The following is a 23531-nucleotide window of genomic DNA, read 5'->3' on the forward strand; positions in this document are numbered from 1 at the left end:
GCCTCCATCAGATACAGCTAAAAATAGGAGCCTGCCTGAGAGCAGAGTCAGCTAGCGCGATTGTATGAGATAAGAGGGGCCTCTCCAAGTGCTCACTTGATACTTCACCTGTCCTCCTGGAAGGATGGGCACACCAGCTATCCAAGCGGCAGGGGCAGGCTAATAAAACAGCCACACACACAAAGGGCAACCATGTTGCAGCTGAAGCTGCATGAGCTGCTCGCTGGGTAGAGAGATTTTCCTTTTTGCAGCCACATGATAGGTGGGACTATATGGCGTGATGAGAAGGAGTAGGAAGGCGGCGGGGCACAGTGGCTCACACCTGTAATCCCAACACTTTGGGAAGCCAAGGTGGGCAGATGACAAGGTCAGGAGTTCGAGACCAGCCTGGCCCACATGGTGAAACCCTGTCTCTACTAAAAATACAAAAAAATTAGCTAGGCATGGTGGCGGGGGCCTGTAACTCCAGCTACTTGGGAGGCCGAGCAAGAAGAATCACTTGAACCTGGGAGGCAGAGATTGCAGTGAGCCAAGATCACAGCATCGCACTCCAGCCTCTGGTCTGCTGGGTGATGCCTGAAACCTTTCCATTATGAAGGGATTTGGAAGTCCTAAAGACGCTTGGAAATTATCTACTTCATTTCCCTCAATATGTAGACGATAGAAATAAAGCCAAGAGAAATTAAGCACCTCAACCAAGGGCAAACAGCTTAGTGCAGGACTTCCCAACGCCGCCTTTCTGAAATAACAGTTTCACAAGTTGTTCTTTGAAAACAAAATTTCTTTAAGGTTCTGAAATCAGGTAACTTAAGCAATGCTACATTCTCTATTATCCTTTGTCTAGTCTACTTCTTCTTTATTGAACATATATTTATTCAGTCTCAAAATGAGGTACACACTTTAGAGATGTGGTCTAACATGGCAAAGCTGAAACTAGCCCATGAGTGTCCAGACTTCAGGACCAAAAAAATACAGCTACCTCAAACAAAAAGAATCTTCCCTGAGGTTAAACCACTCATAGTGCTTTGTGAAAATGGTAATACTCCAGAGCCAGGCATAGCTGACTGGTGTCAGTCAATAACCTTTAGCATGACATATTTACCTAAGGCTTTTCTAAGGAGAGCACTTGTAACTATACAGCCAAACAGGTAGGCGTAATCCTGAGGCTACTATCTTGAGAAAGCTAGTGTGGATAAGGAGGCTGGAAATGAAGTAGGGCAACCTGGAGATGGGGCTGTCTGAGGGGAAGAAGTCAGAAAGAGGGAGAACAGCATAAAAGAAAAGGTGAAACATCAGCAAAATCACTCCATAAGCTTTGGTGAGTGAATCAGTGATCATTTCTCATCGAAGGGAAGCAGATAACAAAAACAGCCCTTCCAAACAAAGCATCCCTGCCACACTCCACCAGCAAAACACACCCTCGCCACAGCTCCCGGAGTAGTCACTTTGGAGATTAATTCTTTTCTATAGACTTCATATGCCAGATTTCTCTCCTCGGCAATCACATAAGATCTAGGAAGGAACTTATTTTTTTAATAGAATTTGTTTTAATTATGAGGAGAGGGTGTCTGCCCTATCAATTAAGTCATGCTTCAATTAGTACAGCTATCATTTGGGTCATTACTTTAAGTATTTGAAATATCTACTTAAATAAGGTCACTTTCAATTTGGTAAACACGCCTAAGTCATCATATTAATTCACAGCCAGTCACCCAAGGAATGCTGAGTAAGTAAACAATCAAGCATTAGCTAACTAGCCACAAATCCACTTGACTGTATTAATTTCTCTTGGCAAAGAAGCAAAAGAAGGAAAGAAAACATCAGAAACATTCTCACATCGCTCATTCACTACACATTTACTACACACCAGGTGCCAGGCACTCTGCTTAGCTTTCAATATGTTATTAATATTCACAACTCAGGATATATGAATGTTTTTAAAAAATGAAATCCAATTTTCCCAAAAATAAAAGTTTCAACTCCTCAGATGTTTTATCTTATTTCTGTCTGAGATGCCTTCCTCCACAGGGTGTGTGATACATCCCAACTCTTCAGCTTCCAGGTTTTCTATCCCTCACTCCAAAAGACTCCCATCACCTGACAAGTAATTAATGAATATAAACTCACACTAGAAGTACTAGAGAGGCACTCACTATTTTAAAAGTCCTAGGAGAATACGAGTGGTAAAAAAATAGTTCTATTGTTGCACTCAGATTTTTTTTATACATACATTTGGGTTTTGTGTTAGGAGGAGTAGCTCATACTTGTTCAAAAACTTTTTAAAATACACACACACACACACACACATATCTATATATACATTCATATATATATATTCAAGATGCAGACAGAGATGTATACGTCCTAGGAATAAAGTCTGAAAAGAGTACCACTTTATCAGAGGAATTCCCTTTGCCTCATTTCAAAAGAAACAACCCCTTTTCCATCTTCTTCTGTCAACACTGAAAAACTGGCACCCATCCAAATCTATACCCAAGAAAAGACCTACGCTGAGAACTGACCTCAAGCAAGTCATTCTGCTCATCCCTAAGAAAAGGAGTTGGCCTGGAGATGTCCTGTGTTCCCTCCATGGCCTGCAGATTAGGGGGTCCAGTGTCACCTAATCTTCCACTACAGCTCCATGGGGAGGGGGTACAGATACTATACACATCCACACACTGAACCCAGCCCGGTCCCCAACACACGCATGCTGCAGGCTCCTACCCATGAGGCCCCAACTCCCCCAGGGAGTTCCAGCTGGCTTACCAAGACACATAAAACACCCCCACACCACCCAGAAGGAGAGGTGAGGAATCTCTTTCCCTCAGCCAGGCAGTCTCCGGAGGCTGCTGACATCACAAAGGTGTCCACTGGCAACCTCATTGTCATGTGGCTCTCCCCTGGCTCCCCTTCACTTGCAAATGCAGGGAAAGGGTGAGACCTTTCAAAGCTGCCAAGTGGGCAAGCTTCCAGCAGCAGTCTGGGAGCGAGAGGCAGAGCCACCAAGCTGGGTGGCAGGGCATTGAGCCTCGCGTTTCAATTTCTGTTCAGTCCTCCTGTAATGGAAAATTGCTCTGCACAAAGCTAAAGTGTTACAGTTCTTTCCAGCGCCCCTCCCCCGCCCCACCCTCCACCGGCAGCCTTCGGATCAGAGGGACAGAGCCCGCAGGAAGGTGGAAGGAGGGTGGTTGTGGCTTCTTACTATGTCCCTCGCTTCAGGCCCTGGCCCCGGGTGGTTACTCTTTTCCTTTGGAATGGGGCTGGTATCAGGGTCAAAGTGTCCAAATAATTGTCTGTGTCAAGCCCAAGAAGTAATTTGCACAGCGAAGCAGTTAACCGAATACCCCCTTGACATACCCCTGAACACCCGGAGGCTGTTCCTGAACGAGAACAGAATCACTAGTTTGCCAGCAATGCATCTAGGACTCCTCAGTGACCTTGTTTATTTGGACTGTCAGAACAACTGGATTCGAGAGTTGATGGATTATACCTTCATCGGGGTCTTCAAACTCATCTACCTTGACCTCAGCTCCAACAACCTAACCTCGATCTCCCCATTCACTTTCTCGGTCCTCAGCAACCTGGTGCAGCTGAACATTGCCAACAACCCTCACCTGTTATCGCTTCACAAGTTCACCTTTGCCAACACCACCTCTTTGAGGTACCTGGACCTCAGAAATACCGGCTTGCAGACCCTGGACAGTGCTGCCTTACACCACCTCCCTGTTCTGGAGACCCTGTTTCTGAGTGGAAACCCCTGGAAGTGCAACTGCTCTTTCCTGGACTTCGCCATCTTCTTAATAGTGTCCCATATGGACCCCTCAGGTGAGGGCTTGATCGGGTGTGGGGAAGAGGATGTGATTGAAGTGGCTCCAGAAAAGGTGAACTCAAAAGATGGTCAGAATGGGAGAAAAAGTTGGGTGAAGCTGATTGAATGCATTCTTATTACTCTGCAGGACCCACCCTTGGGTTGACTGGAGTAGCAATAAGAAAGAGTTCTGAAATAGGAATTCAAAGAGCTGAGTTCTGGTCCCAAACTAGCACTTACCAGTTGGCTACCCTTGAAAATATCACCATTTCTCTGAGCCTCAGTTTTCTAATCCATAAAGTGGGGACAATAATATTACCTGAGGTACAGAGTTGCATCAAATATATGATGTGTGTAGAAATGATAAAGTAATTGCAAAGTGACAAGGTAATATAGGGACACTGTATTCTGTTGGTAAACTGTTTTAATCTGTTTAATTCAGCAACTGAATTTTTCCAGGATCAAAAAGTAAATTCAGTCATTCATAAGCAGTAGATAATTCAATAGGAGTATGATATATATAGAAGGGAAAGTTTAATATGCAGATGGAAGGAGGGGCACGTGAGCTACCCAGACAGTGAGAGAGGGAGGGAAGAAGGAAGACAGGGCTTTTGATAGCTGCTTTGTTTTGAAGATGCTGGCCTCCTACGGAAGGAGAGAATGGCATGAATCAATGGAGAAAGGGTCCCAGTGCTCACTGTGTCAAGCAGAGAGATTCTAGTCTTACAGGTAGATGCTCAACTCTTACCTGGGAGATTTCCAAGCTCCTTGCCACCACTCTACCCGCTGTCCTCACCCGGCCTGCCATGGCGCCTGTGCTTCATTCCTTCTTTATCTTAGGGACTTTACTGTCTCATCCTTACCCTCCAATTCTTCTCTCCACCAATAATAGCACTTTTACCCAGGAAAGTCAGAGCTTCAGAAAAACGAGAAATAACCCCTCACAGAAAGTCTGGAGCCACTGATGTAATCCGACAAAATTGGACTCTGGGTAGAAAATCAAATCCTGTCAAAACCATGTCTTTTCCCCCTTCCCTGGGTGTTTGCCTTTGAAAATGTTTTCATAGATGCAGGTTCATAAAATTCCTGCTAAAGTTTCCACCATGAAGTCCTGCCCAGGTGGCAATATGCTAGGAATAATCCTGGCCAGAATGACAGACTTCAAGGAGAACTGGGGGAGAGAGAACCAAGTGGTGACAGCAAGTAAAAAACGTGCCCTCCTGGCCTCCCAATGGGTGTGTCTCAAAAAGTCCTCCTGGCAGAATCTGGACTGGGATGAGGCAAGCAGGGCTTTTAGGAGGCAAAATTTAAGGAGGCACTGAGAGCGAGTGCACTGAGAATGAGACATTGTGAGTCAGTGCCTCCTTAAATGTTGTGCCTTAGACACCTGACCCTACTGCCAGATAGCTCATCTGGAGTTGTTAGAATAAATCAAAACAAACTAACTTTGTCAGACCCTCTTCCAACAGGACTAGAAGGCAGAAGCAGTTATCTGGGGTAGGTGGCCTTGCCTTTCTATAACACCATCTCTAGGAGCCAGAGATAATGTTTTCTACTTTTCTCCAAAACTGTGATAGTGTCTAGAAAGCACTATCAAAGATGTTCAATATTAATCATCCTCATGCATGACCTGTGGTCCATAAAGGGATTCTCCCTGTCCATGTTCCTGTAAATTAGCCTATGGATGTCATCTTCTCTTGCCCCTCCCCACCATATATGCACTTTTCCTTGAGTAGAGCCTATCACGTTGCAAGTGGGACCTCCCACCCCAGATGACAAGAGTAACATAGCTTGGCTTCCACCCCAGCACCTAAGCCTACCATTTCACCTCCCACTCCATCTCCCTTCATCAAATTTCTGCTTGCACACTTGTATCTTCTCAGAAGTTTCAGGCTGACCACTTTGGACTCTTTGACTCTTCAGTTCAATCCACAGTTGAATGGGATTATAAAGTAGATCTTTTTCACTGCATATTTTCCAAGACATCAGAAAGGAGTGTCTATCTTGTCAAGCTTATAAGCTCCTCATGAATGAAGAGTCTGTTTTGTGAGGTAGAGAAAGCTTTCATCCCCCAGTCGTGGGACCCCACACATGCATCCACCACTGCTAATTTGCTCATCTCCCTCCATTTTTCCACACATGGTACCTCATTTTCTTCAGTGTGAGTGTCACACCAACACTTAAACTTGTGCCCTCAGCCTGTGGAACAGACTAGGATTGATATTTTTAACCCTATCCTTGGATGAGAAAATAGACTGACCTGCCCAAAATCACACAGTTGATAAATGGCAAGAAAGTGATTTGAACCACTTGATTTCAAATGCAGATCTTTTTCCACAAGACTATACTATCTCATAAATCCTCAAATTACATAACTATCATCCTGTAAGTGAATTTAGTTATAAATATAAGTCATATTACAAACATATGGCTATAGCGTCTAAACTTCAGCTTTATTTTCTATCTGGCTGCCACTTGGAACTGACTCAAGATCATTTTCATTGAATAATAAGCACTAACCCTCATAAAGTCGTTGATATGCCTGTACTTCCCTTGCAAACCCAGGTTTCACCCCAGTCTACCCCAACTCCAAAAGGGTGAATCTAACCTTAGCATTTGCTCTCATTTGGGCCTTAATCAGTCTGGTTCTCCCTCCCCATACACACATGCAATCACAAATACGCACACAAACACACATGAAAACACAAATACATACACACACGTATGCAGACACAAAGGTTTGTATATACCATGTATACATATGTTCATACCATATATACATACCTACTTACATACCTGCACATATATACCATTTATACATACATACCTACTTACATACCCACCCGCATGTTACATACACATACATAAATGTACAGGTTCACACCCACATACATGAACAGATACATGCATACCCATAAAGTTGAACACCCTTACAGTAAAATTCATTGGCTGCTTCTCTTGCCCTCTAGCCAAACCTCAATGTAAGGAAAGATATTTAATTCTTTTGACTTTCATATGATGATTCATGGTCTCTGCTAGGTGGAAATATCTTTGCTATTGGCAAACATTCTTAGTGAAGTCTCAAACTTAAGCCCACCTATTTATACCACATTTGTTATCAAAATGGTGATCTTTGACATATTCTAGCATGGAGCCCATGTATCTCTCCGCATATATCCATGTTTCAGGAAATAGGAAGATTTCTATGAAATAAGCTGAGTAATCTGGTTGTTTATAGAACAGAATCCACTTCACAAACAGGCTCATTTTAGACCCAGGGAAATACTGAACCTTAGCCCTGGGAAATTTTCACTGTAGTGTAATATTAAGGACAATATGAGAGTGCACATATATTCCTTGAAAAGCAATGCAGTGAAGTAAAGGACTTCCATGCTACAATTCAGTTCATCCATTCATCTATTTAAATACTTATTGAGTGCCTACTATGTGCCAAACAAGTGCTCATGAAGGTAACTAACCAAGAAACCTAAGGCTGCATATGGAGACTCACGTAACTCTGGGTCATCTGCGCCATATCTGTGCCATAGTTTAGTTGGGCATAACAGAACAAAACAGGGCACGACAAATGAGGCCAGCATGTGCCTACCGGGGTGACAGGCACTTGGGGCAGCCACTTGTCCTCCAGGTGATGAAGGACAGCCACCCTCAGGCAGCAGAGCCCAGTGTTAAGAGCTCAGGTTCTGGAATAAAATCAATGGGTTATAATCCTAGCCCTCATGCTGACTAGCTGCAGGATATAAGATAAGTTACTTAACTTCTCTGAACTTTAATCTCCTCATCTTGAAGACAAGGATAATAATAGAACCAACATTCCTAGGGCTGTCATAAAATGAAATGAGAACATTTATGAAGTGCCATTAGCATTTAAGCTTGACACACTACAAGCAATCAAAAAACAAATGGTTGGTAGTTGAGGAAAGGTACAGGATACTAAGAGAGTAGAATAGCAGAAAGCAGTCAAGTGTTCCCCCAGATAAGCAGCGGACTTCAGGAAGGCTCAGCATATGTGGTGTTAAAGGACAATGCACCCTGTCTAGAAACATGACTATAGAGATGCAGGCAGGAATATAGATAGGATGTGGGAAGGTAGGCAGCTGCTTCTAAGACTCTAACCCAAACAAAAATGGGGCAAAGAGAATCCTGGAGAGACAGGACAAATCTATGTCACATTCTGAGTTGGGTATTATTAGGTAAATTAAGAACATGGGTGTTCAGACCCTAGTCAACAAAAGCAGAAGCTCAAATCAAGGCTTTGTCTCAGCCTGGGCCATGAGACTTGGGGCTGGACCAGCATCAGCAGGGTGCCTGTTCCTGAGTCACCTGAATCTAGAACCAAAGCTCTACCGAAAGACAAGCTCCACTTCCAGAGGCAGGTGTGGATGAGTAGGCAACATTCTGGGGATGTTAGAAGTAGGCAACTTTCTCTAGCCTCAGGAGAAAGACATCACCTACATGGTATAACTGAGTAATAAATACTTTTGCCCCAGTGTGTCCCTATCCACTTCCTACCACTAATCTGAAATTAGCCACTAGAGGTTCATCCTTTTGGGTCCCAAGTATGTATTATGATCTTGAAGAACCTGCAAAAATACATGAACTCCTGGGAAGAATAACACAAGTGTCCTTAAGCCTTTATCAGCTCTCACATCAGGAGGAGTTAATTCTTGGGAATTTGATTAGCTAAGATTAGTTCTGCAGCAGTGGAGAACCTTGAAGGAAACAGAAGTGCAAGAAGGAAGTGCAGAAGTCTTAAAATAAAAGACATGAGGGCAATATCATATGCTTCTTCTGTGTCACATTTTTGCTAAGGGCATCCCCTATAGAAGGGTTGTAGAAGAAGCCAAGTGTTTCATTCACTTTATTTTATCATAAGGCTACACTGAACAAGAATATCAAAACTTTCTCAAGTTGGCAAGAGATTTGGCACTTAATCAAAGTTCTGAATCAAAAGAAACTCTCCAATGGCATACTCACCAGATGTACTGAAAAGTATTCAGTTATCAAAGAGTTAATGTCGTCACTTTTTAAACACAAAAGTTACAGCAGAAATGGAGGTGTGTTGTAATGTGTCCCTTGCCAGGGTGCTCTACTGAGTCCTGATCAATACAGACTGAAAACAGACCCATACGTTCCATTTCCTTTCTGGCCCAGGTTAGCAAGTGGGAGGACTAATTCCTGGCCAGAACTGTTATTTTCCAGTCATTAATGATACTTGAAGGTGAGAGTGGTCATTGAGTTCTTCCCACGATATTTGATTTCCCTCAGGGGATAGGGTCGAATGGCTTTCAGGATGCTCTCGAAAATTCACTCAAACTCTAAGCTCTGAAACATACAAAACCTGGCCTCATACATCCCATTCCCCTCTATCGGCAAAGTCTGCTCTAATGTTATCCAACAGAAGTTTCTGCAACAGGGTAAATAGTCTACACATATGGTGCCCGATACAGTAGTCTCTAGCCGCATGTGGCCATTGAGCTCTTGAAATTTGACTAGAACAAATGAACCGAAATTTTTTATTTTATTTTATTTCAATACATTTAAATAGCAACCTAAGGCTAGTGGCTACCATACTGGTCAGGGTAGCCTTTTAACATAGGATGTTTAAGCTACAACTTTAGAATCCAGAGTCACAGGTAAGTGGCTATAGAGAAAAGCCCAGCACAGAGATATCCTGACATCCAAGTTCAATGTTTTTCCCTGATGCCACGATATTTCTTTGCTGTCAGGCACATCATGATCCATTTAACTCTGAAACATTTATTGTATATTCATTATGTCCCAACATTGCATTATAATGCTGGAGTGGCTGTTTCACAGAGAAAGAAGTCATAATTTTTGTCTTGAATAAGATAATCTAGGATACAAGAGACAGAAAATAGAATTAAAAGCCAGGAGGCCCTGTCCTGATCCCAGAAATGCCACTATGTGATATGGGGAAAGTCACTTTCCTTCTTCAAGAGTCACTTTTCTTGTCCTTAAAATAAAGGATTTGGGTTAGATATCCTCAAAGGCCTCTTATAGCTGGTAGCCTATGGACGTAAATAGAGAGATAAGCGCACAGGAGGTGAGAAGAGAACAGTGCTCAGCAGGCAGGGTCCCAGGTGAGCAAGTGCAAAGTGGCAAGTGCTGAGGTGGAGGTGTTCCCAGTGATGAGGGCTATATCACATAATTAGGAAGTTCAATTAAGAAGCAGATGCCTCTAATTCCTGCACTCTCCCACCTCCTATATTAAGCATCCTCAACTTCACTAAAACAATGCCTCCACCCCAAGGAACTCATTGCCCCAAACTTTCCTCCCAGGCCAGACCTGCTCAAACAGTGCTTCTCAAACACTAACGAGCACAAGAATCCCAGGTACTATGCCCTGAGGTTCTGATTCAGTCAACTCTTCATGCCAGTGGTCCTTAGGCCACTTTTCAGAAACCCTAGAACAGTGGCTTGTGTTCTGGACCTTCTGTGGCTGTTCCAATTAGTAAATGAATCAATTTGCACTGAGATGCTAATGCCTAATGTTTTGAAATATCCCCTCAGGGAACACTTGCAATTTGACAGGGAACAACCAGAAACAGTGAGAATTCAGAAAGTGACAGGCTACCAGGGGCCAGAGTGGGGTGGTTTGAGGACAGAGAGTCCCCTCTGTGTCAGCTCTGATAGCCTTAGCTAGTCCTAAATGAGCCTGATGGTGGGGCCCATACATCAGAGGAGCTTGAGCAAGGGTGCTGCAGAGGCAGTGGACAAAGCCACTCAGGGCCATCTGCAGGGAGCAGATGGGTTGAGTCATGTGCTGCTTCAGGTCCAAGTCATTTTGAGGGTGTTTTGAGCAGAGAACATCTTAGTTTCACGATGAGGTTATATCATCCTGTATTCAAGACTGCTGTAATGGGATAATGGCCCCATTTCAACCTACCAAGTACAAAGTCATCCACAACTGTGCCCAAACTTAGATTTCCAGAATGAATTCAGGTCCTCACGTTATTCCACTATCAATGCTTACCCATGTCCTCCATCAGGGAAATTAAAATAAAGATCAAAGGCAAAAAGAAAGAAAGAAAGAAAAGAAAGGAAGGAAGGGAGGGAGGAAGGAAGGAAGGAAGGAAGGAAGGAAGGAAGGAAGGAAGGAAGGAAGGAAGGAAGGAAGGAAGGAAGGAAGGAAGGAAGGAAGGAAGGAAGGAAGGAAGGAAGGAAGGAAGGAAGGAAGGAAGGAAGGAAGGAAGGAAGGAAGGAAGGAAGGAAGGAAGGAAAGCCTGGGCAACCAGCAGTTCCAAGCCTTCCAAGGCTGTTGAAAGCCAGAAGAGCAGCTTCCCGCGGGCAAGGAGGGGTCTGAGAGGGGTGCAGCTAAGTCAGTGATCCCTAAGCCACCCAGAAAAGCTGAGAAGGGATAGGAGCAGCAAGCATGGGACATTTAGGAACCCCTGGGTGATGCTGACACACTCCCTGATGCAGGCCAATTGGGATCCCTGAGAGTAGGTGATCGAAGGTCACTCCAAGCTCAGAAATGCCAGATCTCTACACCTGGCCCCTCAGGTCACCCAGCATCACTCAGGACTCTGGAAAACAGCAGTGCAAGTCTGGCCAAAGCAGCCAACCTCAGTTTCCTCATCTTTAAAGGTGAAGAGCTCCTCATCCTGGAGGTAATCCTGCAAAGGATGGAGGCGGCTAGAGAAAAGGATGGGGGCCCAGCTAGGAAGGGCCTTGAATGGTTTTTTGGGGAACATGCAATATATCCTAAGAAGTCTTGGGAGGCAAGCAAGCTGGAGGTAGGGCTAGGAAGGAAGCTTCTGTAGGCGTTCAAGCCAGACAGTATGGCAGCCTATAGCAACAGTGAGGAGGAGAGGTGTAGACATTTGAGAAGGAATCATTTAGAAGGCAGAAGCAACAGGATTTGGGACTGAACTAGCTCTTCTCATAGTTTCTTGTACACCCTTTGTAACTTCTGGCACAATTCTAATTAATAAATGTGTATTCATTTAACATTTGTCTTCCCTGATAGACTGGAAGCTCTATGAGAGCAGATCCAAATCTTCGGAAACAAGCACAGGCCTGACACAGAGAAAATGCTCAACTAGTGTTTCCTGAGTGAATGAATGAGATACAGAAAAAATAGGAAAGGGAAATAATCAATGGTAGCTCCCAAGACGTTGACTTGGACAGTGTGGGGGCTTTGTTGACATAAACACATTTGGAGGAGGGCAGTGAGGAAGTCAGGGGAGAAGCCCAGTCCCATCTTGACCTTATTGAGTGAGAAGTCCCTGTTAAACACTAGGCATTTGGATGTTCTGACCTGAAATTCAGAATAGAGAACAGGGCATAAAATATACATATATTTGGTGATCATCAACTCACTAGTGATCATTAAAACCTAACAGAAGATAAGATCAATCAGGAAAAAGAGTTTCAAATGAGGATAAGGGCCAAGTACAGAAGCTTTGGGGAATTCAACATACCAATGGGTCAAGTAAGGAAGAGCAACCCATGTAGGACAGCAGGAGCCCCCAGACAAAGGAAATTAGAACGGGATAAATTCATGGAAGCCAAAGAGTTCCAAAAAGTGGGAGCAGGTCAGATAAGGACAGAAAACTGTCCATCAGGTTTAGCACCGGAGATCTCTGATGTCTTAGGCAGTTCCACTGGCATGATGGGAGTGAACACCTATCCATGATGGGCTATGAACTGAACATCAAAGATAAGAAGGAGTAAACCATGTAAACTACTCTTCTAGAAAGCATGGCTGTGGACTGAAGGGAATAGGGTGCTAGTTGGAGAGAAAACAAATGAAGAAGGAGGATTTTTAGGAGAAAAGAAATCCAACCATGTGTTTATCTGCTGATGGAAGGAGTCGATGCAGAGAAAAAGGACAAAGATACAGGAGAGAGGGGAAGTCATTTGTGGGGTAAAGTTCCCAAGGGGACAGGAGTGGATGGATGGTCTCCAGAACCAAATGGAGGGGTAATCCTTGTTAGAGGAGTGGCACCTCCTCTGCCCTCTGGGACTGCAGAGAAGGAGGCAAGGGTAAACATAGATGGGGGTGAGTGTGATATATAGATGGGGGATGAATACAATTGAGTGGCCCAATTGGTGCCTGTATTTCTCTTTCAGTGAGGTAAAAAACAAAGAATGACTATATATCTATAAAGTACACAGTTTCATGTAATATTTTCTATGATGCTTCCATAACACCAATCCAATTAGGCAACTATAAAATATCCATTGTCCTTGAGGTATTCACATCCTAGTTGAGCAGGCAACACTAAGGTGGGCTCTGGATGCAGGTCACCTGGCTTTTCATCCTGCTTCTGTCACTTGCCAACTACTTGACCGTAGGCAACAGTCTCCATCCAACCCAAGTTCTAATCTGCAAAATGCAGATAAAATAGTGCCTATTACCTCAAGTTATGATAATTAAATGAAAAAACCCACATGAAGATTTTAGAACTGCACACAGTAAATGTTCAATTAATGCTAGCTGTCGTTGTTACAAATTCTTTGCCTGGTGGTGATTCTGATTGTCACATGAGATGTGGAGAAGGCGTAGAGCAGTGTGGGTTTGCAGAAACAAACAGGGTGAGCAGAGGCAAGGAGTTCAACTTAGGGGTGCTGGAGCTCTTGAGGGGAGTGTTAATGCTTCCAAGATGCTGTCATTAACAAACACCTAATCTGCTGCATGGTCCATATGCAATGATAGTTGGTGTTTTGTTTTTTTTTTTGGAGGCACACTCTTGCTACTCTGTCACCTAGGCTGGAGTGCAGTGGTGCAATCCCAGCTCACTGCAGCCTCGACTTACCGGGCTGGGGTGATCCTCAGCATCCCCAGGAGCTGGGACTATAAGCATGTGCCACCATGCTTAGCTAACGTTTTTATTTTTAGTAGAGATGGATTTTGCCATATTGGCCAGGCTGGTCTGACCTCAAGTGATCTGCCCACCTTGGCTTTCCAAAGTGCTGGGAGGCGTGAGCCACTGCACCTGGCCAATGATAGCTTTTTTGATCACACAGGTGAATTTGGCCTTCTCCTCAACCCAAATAAGAGAATAACTAAAAACCTGATGCATCCAATTAAAACATAGTTAAGAATGGAATTAAAGTCATGTTAGACAAACCCTTGTAATTTTCAACGCATTTTCTTCTAACAGTCAAGATGTTTTGGTCACAGCATTTGGCTGAGGTGAGGCACAGGCATTGTTATCCCTATTTGACATTTACAAAGGGGTAAGGAGCTCAGACTGAGATCTGAGTGCATGCATTCACTGACAGTTACTGAGCGCCAATCAGACGCCAGCGCCTTGGCCAGGCACGGGGCATACTGGTGTGAACAGAAACAAACATGCTCTCATGAAGCTTACACTCTAGTGGGAGAAGACAATAAATAAATTGACATATGACATAATGTCAAATAACAACAAGTGCCATGGAGGAAAATAAGAGAGGAGAAGAGAAGTGTGTGCCTGAGATTGAGAACAAGGCAGATACTTCAGGCTCAGTGGGCCCACAAAGGTGATTTTGAGCAGAGAACTGAAGTAAAGTGAGAGAGAAGTCATGGAAATATTGCATGAGGAGGAAGAAGCTCTTTCTAGACCAAGGGGAGAACGAACACAAAGGCCTTGGGCTGGAATGAGTTTGACATAGTAGAAAGGGAATATGGCTGGAGCAGAGTGAAGGAAAAGGAGAAAGGGAAGAATGAGATAGAAAATTACGAAGGCCAGGTCACATAGGGTAGATAGGACATGGAGAGGCTTTTGATTTTATTCTAAGTGTGATGGTAAGTCATGGAAGGATTTTGAATAGGGAAGTGACAGGATCTGTAATTACAAATTGCTCCCACTGCTGTCTCCGGACAGAGATTGTAGGAAAAAGCAAGGACACACATTCAGAGGCCAACACAGTTCAGGCAAAAGAGGACACTGGCTGGGACCAGGGCAATGGTCCAGGTGATGAGAAGAGGTAAGAATCGGGACACATTTTGAAGGTAGGACTAGCAGGGTTTCCTTATGATCTGAACGTGGAATGTGAAAGAGGAAGCAAGCAGTTTCTGCCTGGTGTTTCTGCCTGGTGGACTGGTGAATGATGGTGCCCTTCGGCTCCTGGGGTTTCATAATGGTTTGTTATCCATGAGGACAACTGTCTGCCCTCTGGATTTTTCTGAGCAGATGGGTAGTTCTTAAGCAGGCTCAGCTTTAGGCCAAACTGAGAAGAAACTAGAAGGAAAAAAATTTAATTTTTAACTTCCAAGAAGAATCTGATCCCAGCCCCCAGCCCCATCATGCAGCTTGTTCCCCTCACCCCACCAAAAGGTGGTAGCAGGGGGCTACCCCTGAGTAGGGATTAAATCATTTGCTTCTTTTTCAGAAAATGTTACACTTTGAGTGTTATTTTATTGGTGAAATGAAAGGTTTCATCTCCCACTGACAGAGTTCTGGGTACTGATAAGCCCATGAGACGGAATTATGAGAAAAAGAAAGCTTCTTGCCTCTGAATCACGCCCACATGCAACCGGTTATACACAAGACCAGTTCTATAACCTAAAACACCTGCAAAGCACAGGCACCATCGGGTTGAACTTGCTGAACATCCAGGTCTCGTCTACATGTTCCATGAGTCTATGAATCACTTTTAACCTTTAAAAATCCATAGACTGTATACACAAGGGGGGGAAATTGCGAATACCAGATAAGAATTGTACTTTGCACAAGCCCATATAACACAAATCCTTAAGGTTTTAAGGTGCCTAGGATAGATTAGACCAGGAGTCAGCACATGCTTTCCAGAAAGGGTCAACAGTAAATATTCTAGGCCTTGTGGGTTTTCATTGCACCTACTCAACATTGCCATTAAGGTGAAGGCAGCATTAGAAAATAAGTAAAAGGATGGGAAAACTGTGTTCCAATAAAACTTTGTTTACAAAACAGCAGGCTGAATTTGGCCCACAGGTTGTAGTTTGCTGACCCCTGGCTTATGCCATCATTGGATGACAGCTGGGCAATGAGTAAGTGGAGCTCCACAAAGGCAAAGGTAGAAACCAGTGCCAGGGCTTGAAATTCTCATAGGTTTGTGCATGAGGATCTGAGAAGGGGGCCTTGCTGGCCAGTTGGCTTTGGTGTTCTTGAGCAGCCATATTGCCCAACCTAGGTTTCCTTCTAGGGAATAATCTCCTCTGGGCACCCATAGTACAACAGAATATATAATAGTGATCACTTCGAATTCTATTTGGGGAACTGGTCCTAAACAACAGGCCAAAGACATCAGACTTTTAAAAGTACTATAGGAGATCAGACCAATAATCCACCCTTGCATTTGACATACATTTATTGAGCATCTACTGCGTGCCAGGAACTAAGGATACAAGGGTTCAGAAAAAGGGTCTCTGCTCTCAAACAGTTCTCAAAAAGTAATTTGGAAATAATAATAATTACCTTTTGATATCATGCCTGCAGCAGTTTGTCCTCATACTCTTACCCTTGTTTCCTTCTCTTTGGTCTCACAGGACAGAGGAGGTGCCCTTCCCAGTTCAAGGCTTATACTCCATTTGATCCTAGAGAGCATCCATTCCTGCCTCCTTGGAGCTTCACTTAGCTCACTGAACCTCCCCAGACTCTCACAGGGATTGCTACTCACCCAGTGTAGAGTGTCTGAGGCAGTTCAAGGTCAGCTGACCCACGTATGGTATTCTACCACTCAGGTTCCCTTTCCTCCACCGGAGCATTATGTCAGGGACAGTGAGCCCAAGAAGTCTGAATAGCAATCAATTCATTCAACAAATACACCCTGAGCTCTAGCATCCTGATAAACGTCAGTGAACAAAACAGACAAAAAATCCTTATCCTCATAGTATCTGTAATCTAATGAGTGGAGTCAGACAAATGAATAGGTGGCATATCAATTTCCTTGACAAAAACATAATTTACCTTGCAAAAAAAATAGAAGGCAAAACACTGTACATCTACTGATATTTGGGTGGACTGGGGCCTAAAAGAAAACATGGGGGAATGAGGCTTTTCACTAGGTCCAGGGTAGAAGTTGACAAAGTGCTTGACAAGGTGCTTAAGCTGATAGAAACATAATTTACTCACTGAGAGGTAATTGCAGTACCTTCAGATTCCACCCTCTTGCTTTCCATTGCCACCGCCTAGATGCTCACCCCTCCAGTCAGCCCAGAAGGTTCCTGAGCAAGCTGCCACAGGGGCTCAGAGCAACGTGCCCATGGCCTGGCTTCTTTGGGGGCACCAAGTCACTGGGAACCTGCAGCAGAGCCCTGGGCAGAACTGGGGTCCCTCTGGAAGACAGAGAAAAGAAGCAGTTCCTCTTATAACCAGAGGGTTCAAGACTATTTTCTGAAAGGGAGGTCTCCTGGGCTGCTACACTAATAGGTGTGGTTCCAGGCCCCAGACATTGTAGTTGTTCCATGCATCTGATTCTGACAAAGAGGTTTTCTACCTTTGAGCAAGATACTGTGTACAGAAATAAACCAGATGGTGGTCTATATTTCCTTAGGAACTATTTGAAATAAGAAGGTCAATATTAATGACATCTGCAGTTAATGCCCTGGGCCACTGGAGTGAGGCTGAGTAAAGTGGTGTCATACAGCTGGGTCACCTGTCTATAAAATGAATGGAACCTCCTGGAGTTGTGCAGTGCACAGCATGTACAACAGTACTTGCTGACGCCCTGTGTGAGAGGCCAGGAAATCAAGAAAGCCAGTGAAGGAAGAATTGATGTATAGTTTATTCATTCCATAGCATGGGAATAATTAAAACTGCCCTGTGGGTTGATCAAGAGTAGAGCTTAGAGTTTAATTTTGTAAAGCATCTCATATAGTGCCTAGCACATGTCAGGCACTCCAGGATCAGTAGATGGGTATAAAACTTCTAAAGTCACCATACTAGAATAGGAAAAGAAGGTATGGTTAATAAGTTAAAGAAAAGGAAGTTAAATGATTTAAAAAAAAAAAAAGGAGGCAACAAAGGGTTAGAAAAAGGACATGAAATAAGGAGACAAATGAAAAAATAGATACTAGATATAAATCCAAATATATCAGTAATTACATTAAATGTCAATAGGCTTATTAAAATACAAAGTTTGCTAGCTTGGATGAAAAACAAAACCCAGCTATATACTGCTTACAAAAATATACCTTACATATAAGAACATAGAAAGATAAAAGTGAAAGGACGGAAGAAGATACACAGTGCAAACACTAACCAAAAGAATTTCAATGCAGCCATAGTAATGTTAAACAAAGTAAACTTTAAGGCAAGAAGCATTACTAGAGATAATGAGAGATATGTTCAATGTTAGAAGGGTAATTCTACCAGGAAGACGTAACAATTATAACTTTGTATGCACCTAATAACACAGCTTTAAAATTTGTAAAGGGAAGGCCAGGTGTGGTAGTTCACACCTGTAATCCCAGCACTTTGGGAGGCCAAGGCAGGTGGATCACCTAAGGTCAGGAGTTCGAGACCAGCCTGGCCAACATAGTGGAACCCCATCTCTATTAAAAATACAAATATTAGCTGGGCGTGGTGGCACGTGCCTGTAATCTCAGCTACTTAGGAGGCTGAGGCAGGAGAACCACTTGAACCTGGGAGGCAGAGGTTGCAGTGAGCCAAGATCGCACCACTACACTCCAGCCTGGGCAACAAGAGGGAAACTCCATCTCAAAAAAAAAAAAAGTGAAGCAAAACTTGAAAGAACTATATGGAGCGGACCAGTGCACAGTAAAAACTGGTAATTTTACATAGTTACAGGGACTAGTAGATAATAGTCTAATAATAACTAAGAGACAATAGATGTTTATAAATAAAAAGTCAATAAGGGTATAGAAGATGAGTATACCACCACAACCTAACTGACATGCATAGAACAATGTACTCAACAAATAATACAATAAGTCCTCACTTAATATCCATAGGTTCTTGGAAACTGCCACTTTAAGGAAAATGACATATAACAAAACCAATTCTACCATAGGCTAATTGATATAAGCAAGAGTTAAGTTTCTAAAGCTTATTTCTAGTCACGAAAACATCACCAAACTTCTACACAAAGATCAAAAAATACTTCTGATATTTAGCATTGAAATATGAAACATACATACATTTCAGAAAGATTCATACACACAAGTAAGATAATATTTGCCTAATTATTTCAGTTCAGGGCTGTGAGTTGCTGGAGCCTATCTTGGCAGCTCAGGGTGTAAGGTGGGAAGCAGCCCTGGCCAGGACGCCATTCCACTGGGGGCCACACGTACACACACTCGCACATACTCAGACTGGCCCAATCTAGACACGCCAGTTCACCTAATATGCACATCTTTGAGATGTGGGCAGAAACCAGGGCACCTGGAGAAAACCTGTCCAGACATGGGGAGCGTGCACACACTGCATACAAACAGTGGCCCTGGCTGGGAATATTTTTTTTCTCATTAGTATTGTAACAAAATGACAGAGAATGAAACAATGTCATTAGAGGTTCTACCGTATAATAGTTTTGTAGCACATGGAAAATGTACTAAAATTGACCTTACAGTCAGCCATATAGCAAATTCTCAAGAAATTTCAAAGGATCAAAATTACAGAGTGTTTTTATAGAATTAAACCAAAACAGTAGGATTAACCTAGAATCTCATAATTTAAAAAAATACCAGAACATCCCTCAATTTTACAAATTACACAATTTGGTCAATGAATGATAGCTCTTATTAACCAGAACAATAATGATCAGACATGGTTTATACCTTTAAGAGCTAAAAGTCTACCTAGTAGGGGAGAAAGGATGCACATTGTAAATAACCATCACGCAAGATAGAATGTGATAGGTACTTAAGAATGACACACAGAAATGCTAGGGAGGAGTTCACAAGTGGGAACAATCACATGTCCTCCAAGCTCTGAGGACGGGGTGGTTGAGGAAGGTCTCCTTGGAATAGACGCATTTAAGTTAGATCTTAAAAGATGGGAAGAATATGATCCTGCAAAACTAGGAGTATGAGGCATTTGATACAAAAGGAGCAGTGTAACAAAGTAACTACAGATGAGGGCAAGGGTGAGGTGTAATCAAGGCATAGTATGTAGTTTAATTTGATTGGAGCAAAGGTTACCAGCAGTGCTGAGAAGCAAGGAGAGAAGGGGAGAAGGGGTAGATGCTGAGGGGCTCTGAATGCCAGGCCAAATGGTCTGGGTGTTATTCTGAGGTTCACAGGAGGTCAGAGGAGGGTTTTGAGCCAGAGTGTGACCGGGAAGAGCTGTACTTGGGGAAGGCAATTTGGCAGAAGTGTGTGAAATGGCCCTGAGCTGGGAAAGGGAAACAATGGAGATAGGGAGCCGGGGAGGGGAGAGCCCAAATCTTGGCAGTCATTGCGACTGGGAAGAGGGGGAGATAATTCAATGGGAGAGAAACCCAGGCCTCCCTCCCAACAAAGCCACCCACATCCCTCACTTAGCAGCCTAACAATGCATTAAAATCACTGCCTAATTGCTCCTTTCAAAGTTAATGCTCCAAAATGGGGAAACGTGTGTGATGTTTAGTCTCATCCCTGCCGCCCAAGCTGCAATTTGAAAGCCCAATCTTTTTAAAAATAGAATGAGATAAACCCCCCTAGACACACCCCAGACCCTCCGAATCCCATGTTTTCCTTTTTCAAATACAACTTTCTTTGAAGATTCGTGTCTTCCACAGTTTGGGCAGGTGACCTGAGCTCTCTCTCAATAGAATTCTTGGAGAGCTTCCAGGTGCCTCCCCAGCTCATGGGAGCCCCATGCTCAGGCCTCCTGGGCAAAGCCACAGAGGTCCTCAAGCCAGGCTGACTAGAAAGAGGTACAGAGGCATAATTGCGTTCCTGTGACTTCAGCCCTCAACTCCTTTCCCTCTACTTGAGAGCTCTCTGGTGGGGCAGGTTTGCCCTGAGGGCCACCATCCCATACTCAGTCTAGAGAGAGGCTTCTTCCTCTCCCTTCCTCTGTAATCATTACAAACAGTGGATACAACACAGTCCCTGCACTGGCTTCCCCTCTTGTGTCTACAACTTTTTCTGAGCTTGAGTCCTAAACAGCATTACACACTTCAGGCCATCTTTCTGAACAAAACAAAATGACTTTGCTGTAGGTGCATTGATACAGAAGCAAGAGGCAGGTAATGGTGTCCAGGTGAAGAGGACAGCTCTTTCCAGCTACCCATAATCCCAAATGCCTTCTCCCCAGCCAACTTACTTCTGTACTTTTTCTTTGAATGCTGCTTCCAGCCCCCATTAGGATTTCCCTAACTGAACCTGATTTTCCTAACATCCTGGGTCACCAAGGATAGTGATGTTTTCACTAGTCAGGCAGTTCCTGCCCTGAAGTTTAGAGGAAACTCCTCTCCACAATAGCTCCTGTTTGCAAATCCCACTTAAGCAAAACAAGCTCACACTGTCTTTCTGTCTTCTGTCTTCTATCTAGATTCTGCAGTTATCTACAACCTTCAAGTTATGGGATCTCCTGAGTCTCAGTTTCCTTATTTGTAAGACAAGGAAAATAATATTATGTGCATCAAGGTTATTATTAGAATTAAATGAGATATTAGTAATTCACTTAGTGCATAGTAAGCACTTAGCAAATACTGGCTGCTATTATAATATTGATTGTGGTTGTCTCGAGCTCTGGCCTCAGTGCTGAGCTGGAGCTCAATGATTTAGTGTGTGCTGGATACATTCACCTGAGCATCTCACACAAGCACTCAGCCTCAGCATGGCAGAGTATATGGAGTTAGAAAAATGCAGGGGCAGTGATAGGACTCCAAGGATTCCGTGCTTGAGGCACAATCACTTGTGCCTTCTTACCTGTGTCAGTACGTTCTCTCAACTACCCTGAGAAGTGTCATTCTTTGCACTGGGAAGATGAGGAAATGGAATTCAGAGAAAGAATTCAGTATCCTGCTGAAGTTTACAAAATTAGCAAGTAACAGAGTCTGGATTAGAAGCCTGGCCTGTCTAGCTCCAGAGCCCACTTTTCTTTCTGTTATATAGTGAAGGCCATGGCATTACATATGGTGAGGTGCTCAGAGAAGTAGCCAGGAAGCTGAGTCAGCTGCTAAGAATGACTGAAGACTCATGTCGATGACCTAATCAGCCAGTGATGGCCAACATCACCTCTGAGAAGCAGAACTGCTTTCCCTATCGGCAACCTGTTTACCCTGGGCTCCCCTGACTTGTTCAGGGGTGGGGGGTGGGGAAGTGGTGAGCGGCTAGAACACACAGTAAACATTTCAAGAGAATTTCGTCCCTTCCTAGAGTTGAGTGGCTTGCAATGCTCTTGGCGGGTGCTGGTGGTCCCAGGTTGGACTCAGCTACTGCTAAAGAGAAAGGGACAAGGTGAAGGGAAAGTTGGGATGGACACAAGGGAGGGGCAAGAGGGAGGTGATTGGTAAAGAACAGAGAGATGTCAACACTTCATGGCAATCTTGCCTAACCTTTCAACCTCCCTACCCCTGTTGTGGCCTCTCCTTCCTTGAGCATCCTTAAGAAGCATTTTTATGGCCTGAATGCAGAAAAGCCTGGGGACAAGGAACAGTCCAGGCCCAGTACTTCTCAAACTCCAATGTGCAACAGATACCCTGAAGGTCTTGTTGAGATGCAGATTCGGATTCAGGAGGTCGCAGGTAGGTCCTGAGATTCTGCATTTCTAACAAGGTCCAGGTGATGTCGATGCTGCTGGCCCACAGACCACACTTGGAGCGGTGAGGGTCCAGATGGCCCCTCCAGATCTCCTTTGGCCTTAGGACACTGGGAGTCACGCTGTTTCAGCACCCTGCCTGCTGTGTTTTTCTTCTTAGATGATCTAAATGCCACATGTGTGGAGCCCACAGAGCTGACAGGGTGGCCCATCACCCGGGTGGGGAACCCACTCCGGTACATGTGCATCACGCACCTGGACCACAAAGACTACTTCTTCCTGCTGCTCATCGGCTTCGGCATCTTCGCCGCAGGAACTGTGGCTGCCTGGCTCACAGGTGTGTGTGCTGTGCTCTACCAGAACACCCGCCGCAAGTCAAGCGAAGAGGACGAGGACGAGGCCGGGACTAGGGTGGAAGTCAGCAGGCAGATTTTTCCAACCTAGACGAGCTCGGTCCAGGAGTTCCCTCAGCTTATTTAGTTGCCAGAGACCACTATCTTATGTGCCTCCCTCAGGCTTCCTGCTTTCTCTCTTGCCCTCCCCATCCCACCACCTTGGAGCTGTCATAGAGATTGAAACCTACTAGTAAAATAAATAAAATCTCTGCTAGCCATTTCACAGGTTGGTCCCTTCCCACTTCACCAGCCCGAGGATGACTCCTTGAGCTCAGCAGGATGGGGTAGAACAAAATCTAGAAACATTGTTGGATACATCTAAATACCAAGAAAGCCTACCCCAAAAGTAAGCCAACTCGTGTTTAATAAGTACCTACTATGTCCCCAAACTAAGTGCTGGAGGGATGGATACAAGGAAAACACAATTTAAGATCTCTCCTAAAGAGCAAACAATTTAAGTGGAAGTGAAGATTAATATTAATCAAATGGAAAAACATATAAGACAATGATAAGAATTAACATTAATGGAATGCGTCCATGGGCCATCTTCACACTCCATCTCGTAGTTATCACAGCAATCCTATAATATTGATATTATTTTACCATGAAAATTTGAGGCCTGAACAAGTTAAACAACTGACAGAGGTCACACAACTGGTAAGTAGC

The 23531-nt window shown here is 43.9% G+C and overlaps 1 protein-coding gene across 1 annotated transcript; it reads left to right on the top strand.

The window, feature by feature from the left end:
- The first annotated feature begins 3203 nt into the window (after window positions 1-3203).
- On the top strand, window positions 3204-23083 carry LRRC52 (leucine rich repeat containing 52). The gene is given in 3 exon segments (XM_011933357.1): window positions 3204-3825; window positions 22631-22896; window positions 22898-23083. Coding segments are annotated over 3 exon segments (1047 nt in total). The 3' UTR covers window positions 23057-23083.
- Window positions 23084-23531: the final 448 nt, after the last annotated feature.

This window comes from Colobus angolensis, unplaced genomic scaffold (genome assembly GCF_000951035.1).
Source record: "Colobus angolensis palliatus isolate OR3802 unplaced genomic scaffold, Cang.pa_1.0 Scaffold126, whole genome shotgun sequence".
NCBI classification, from domain to species: domain Eukaryota; kingdom Metazoa; phylum Chordata; class Mammalia; order Primates; family Cercopithecidae; genus Colobus; species Colobus angolensis.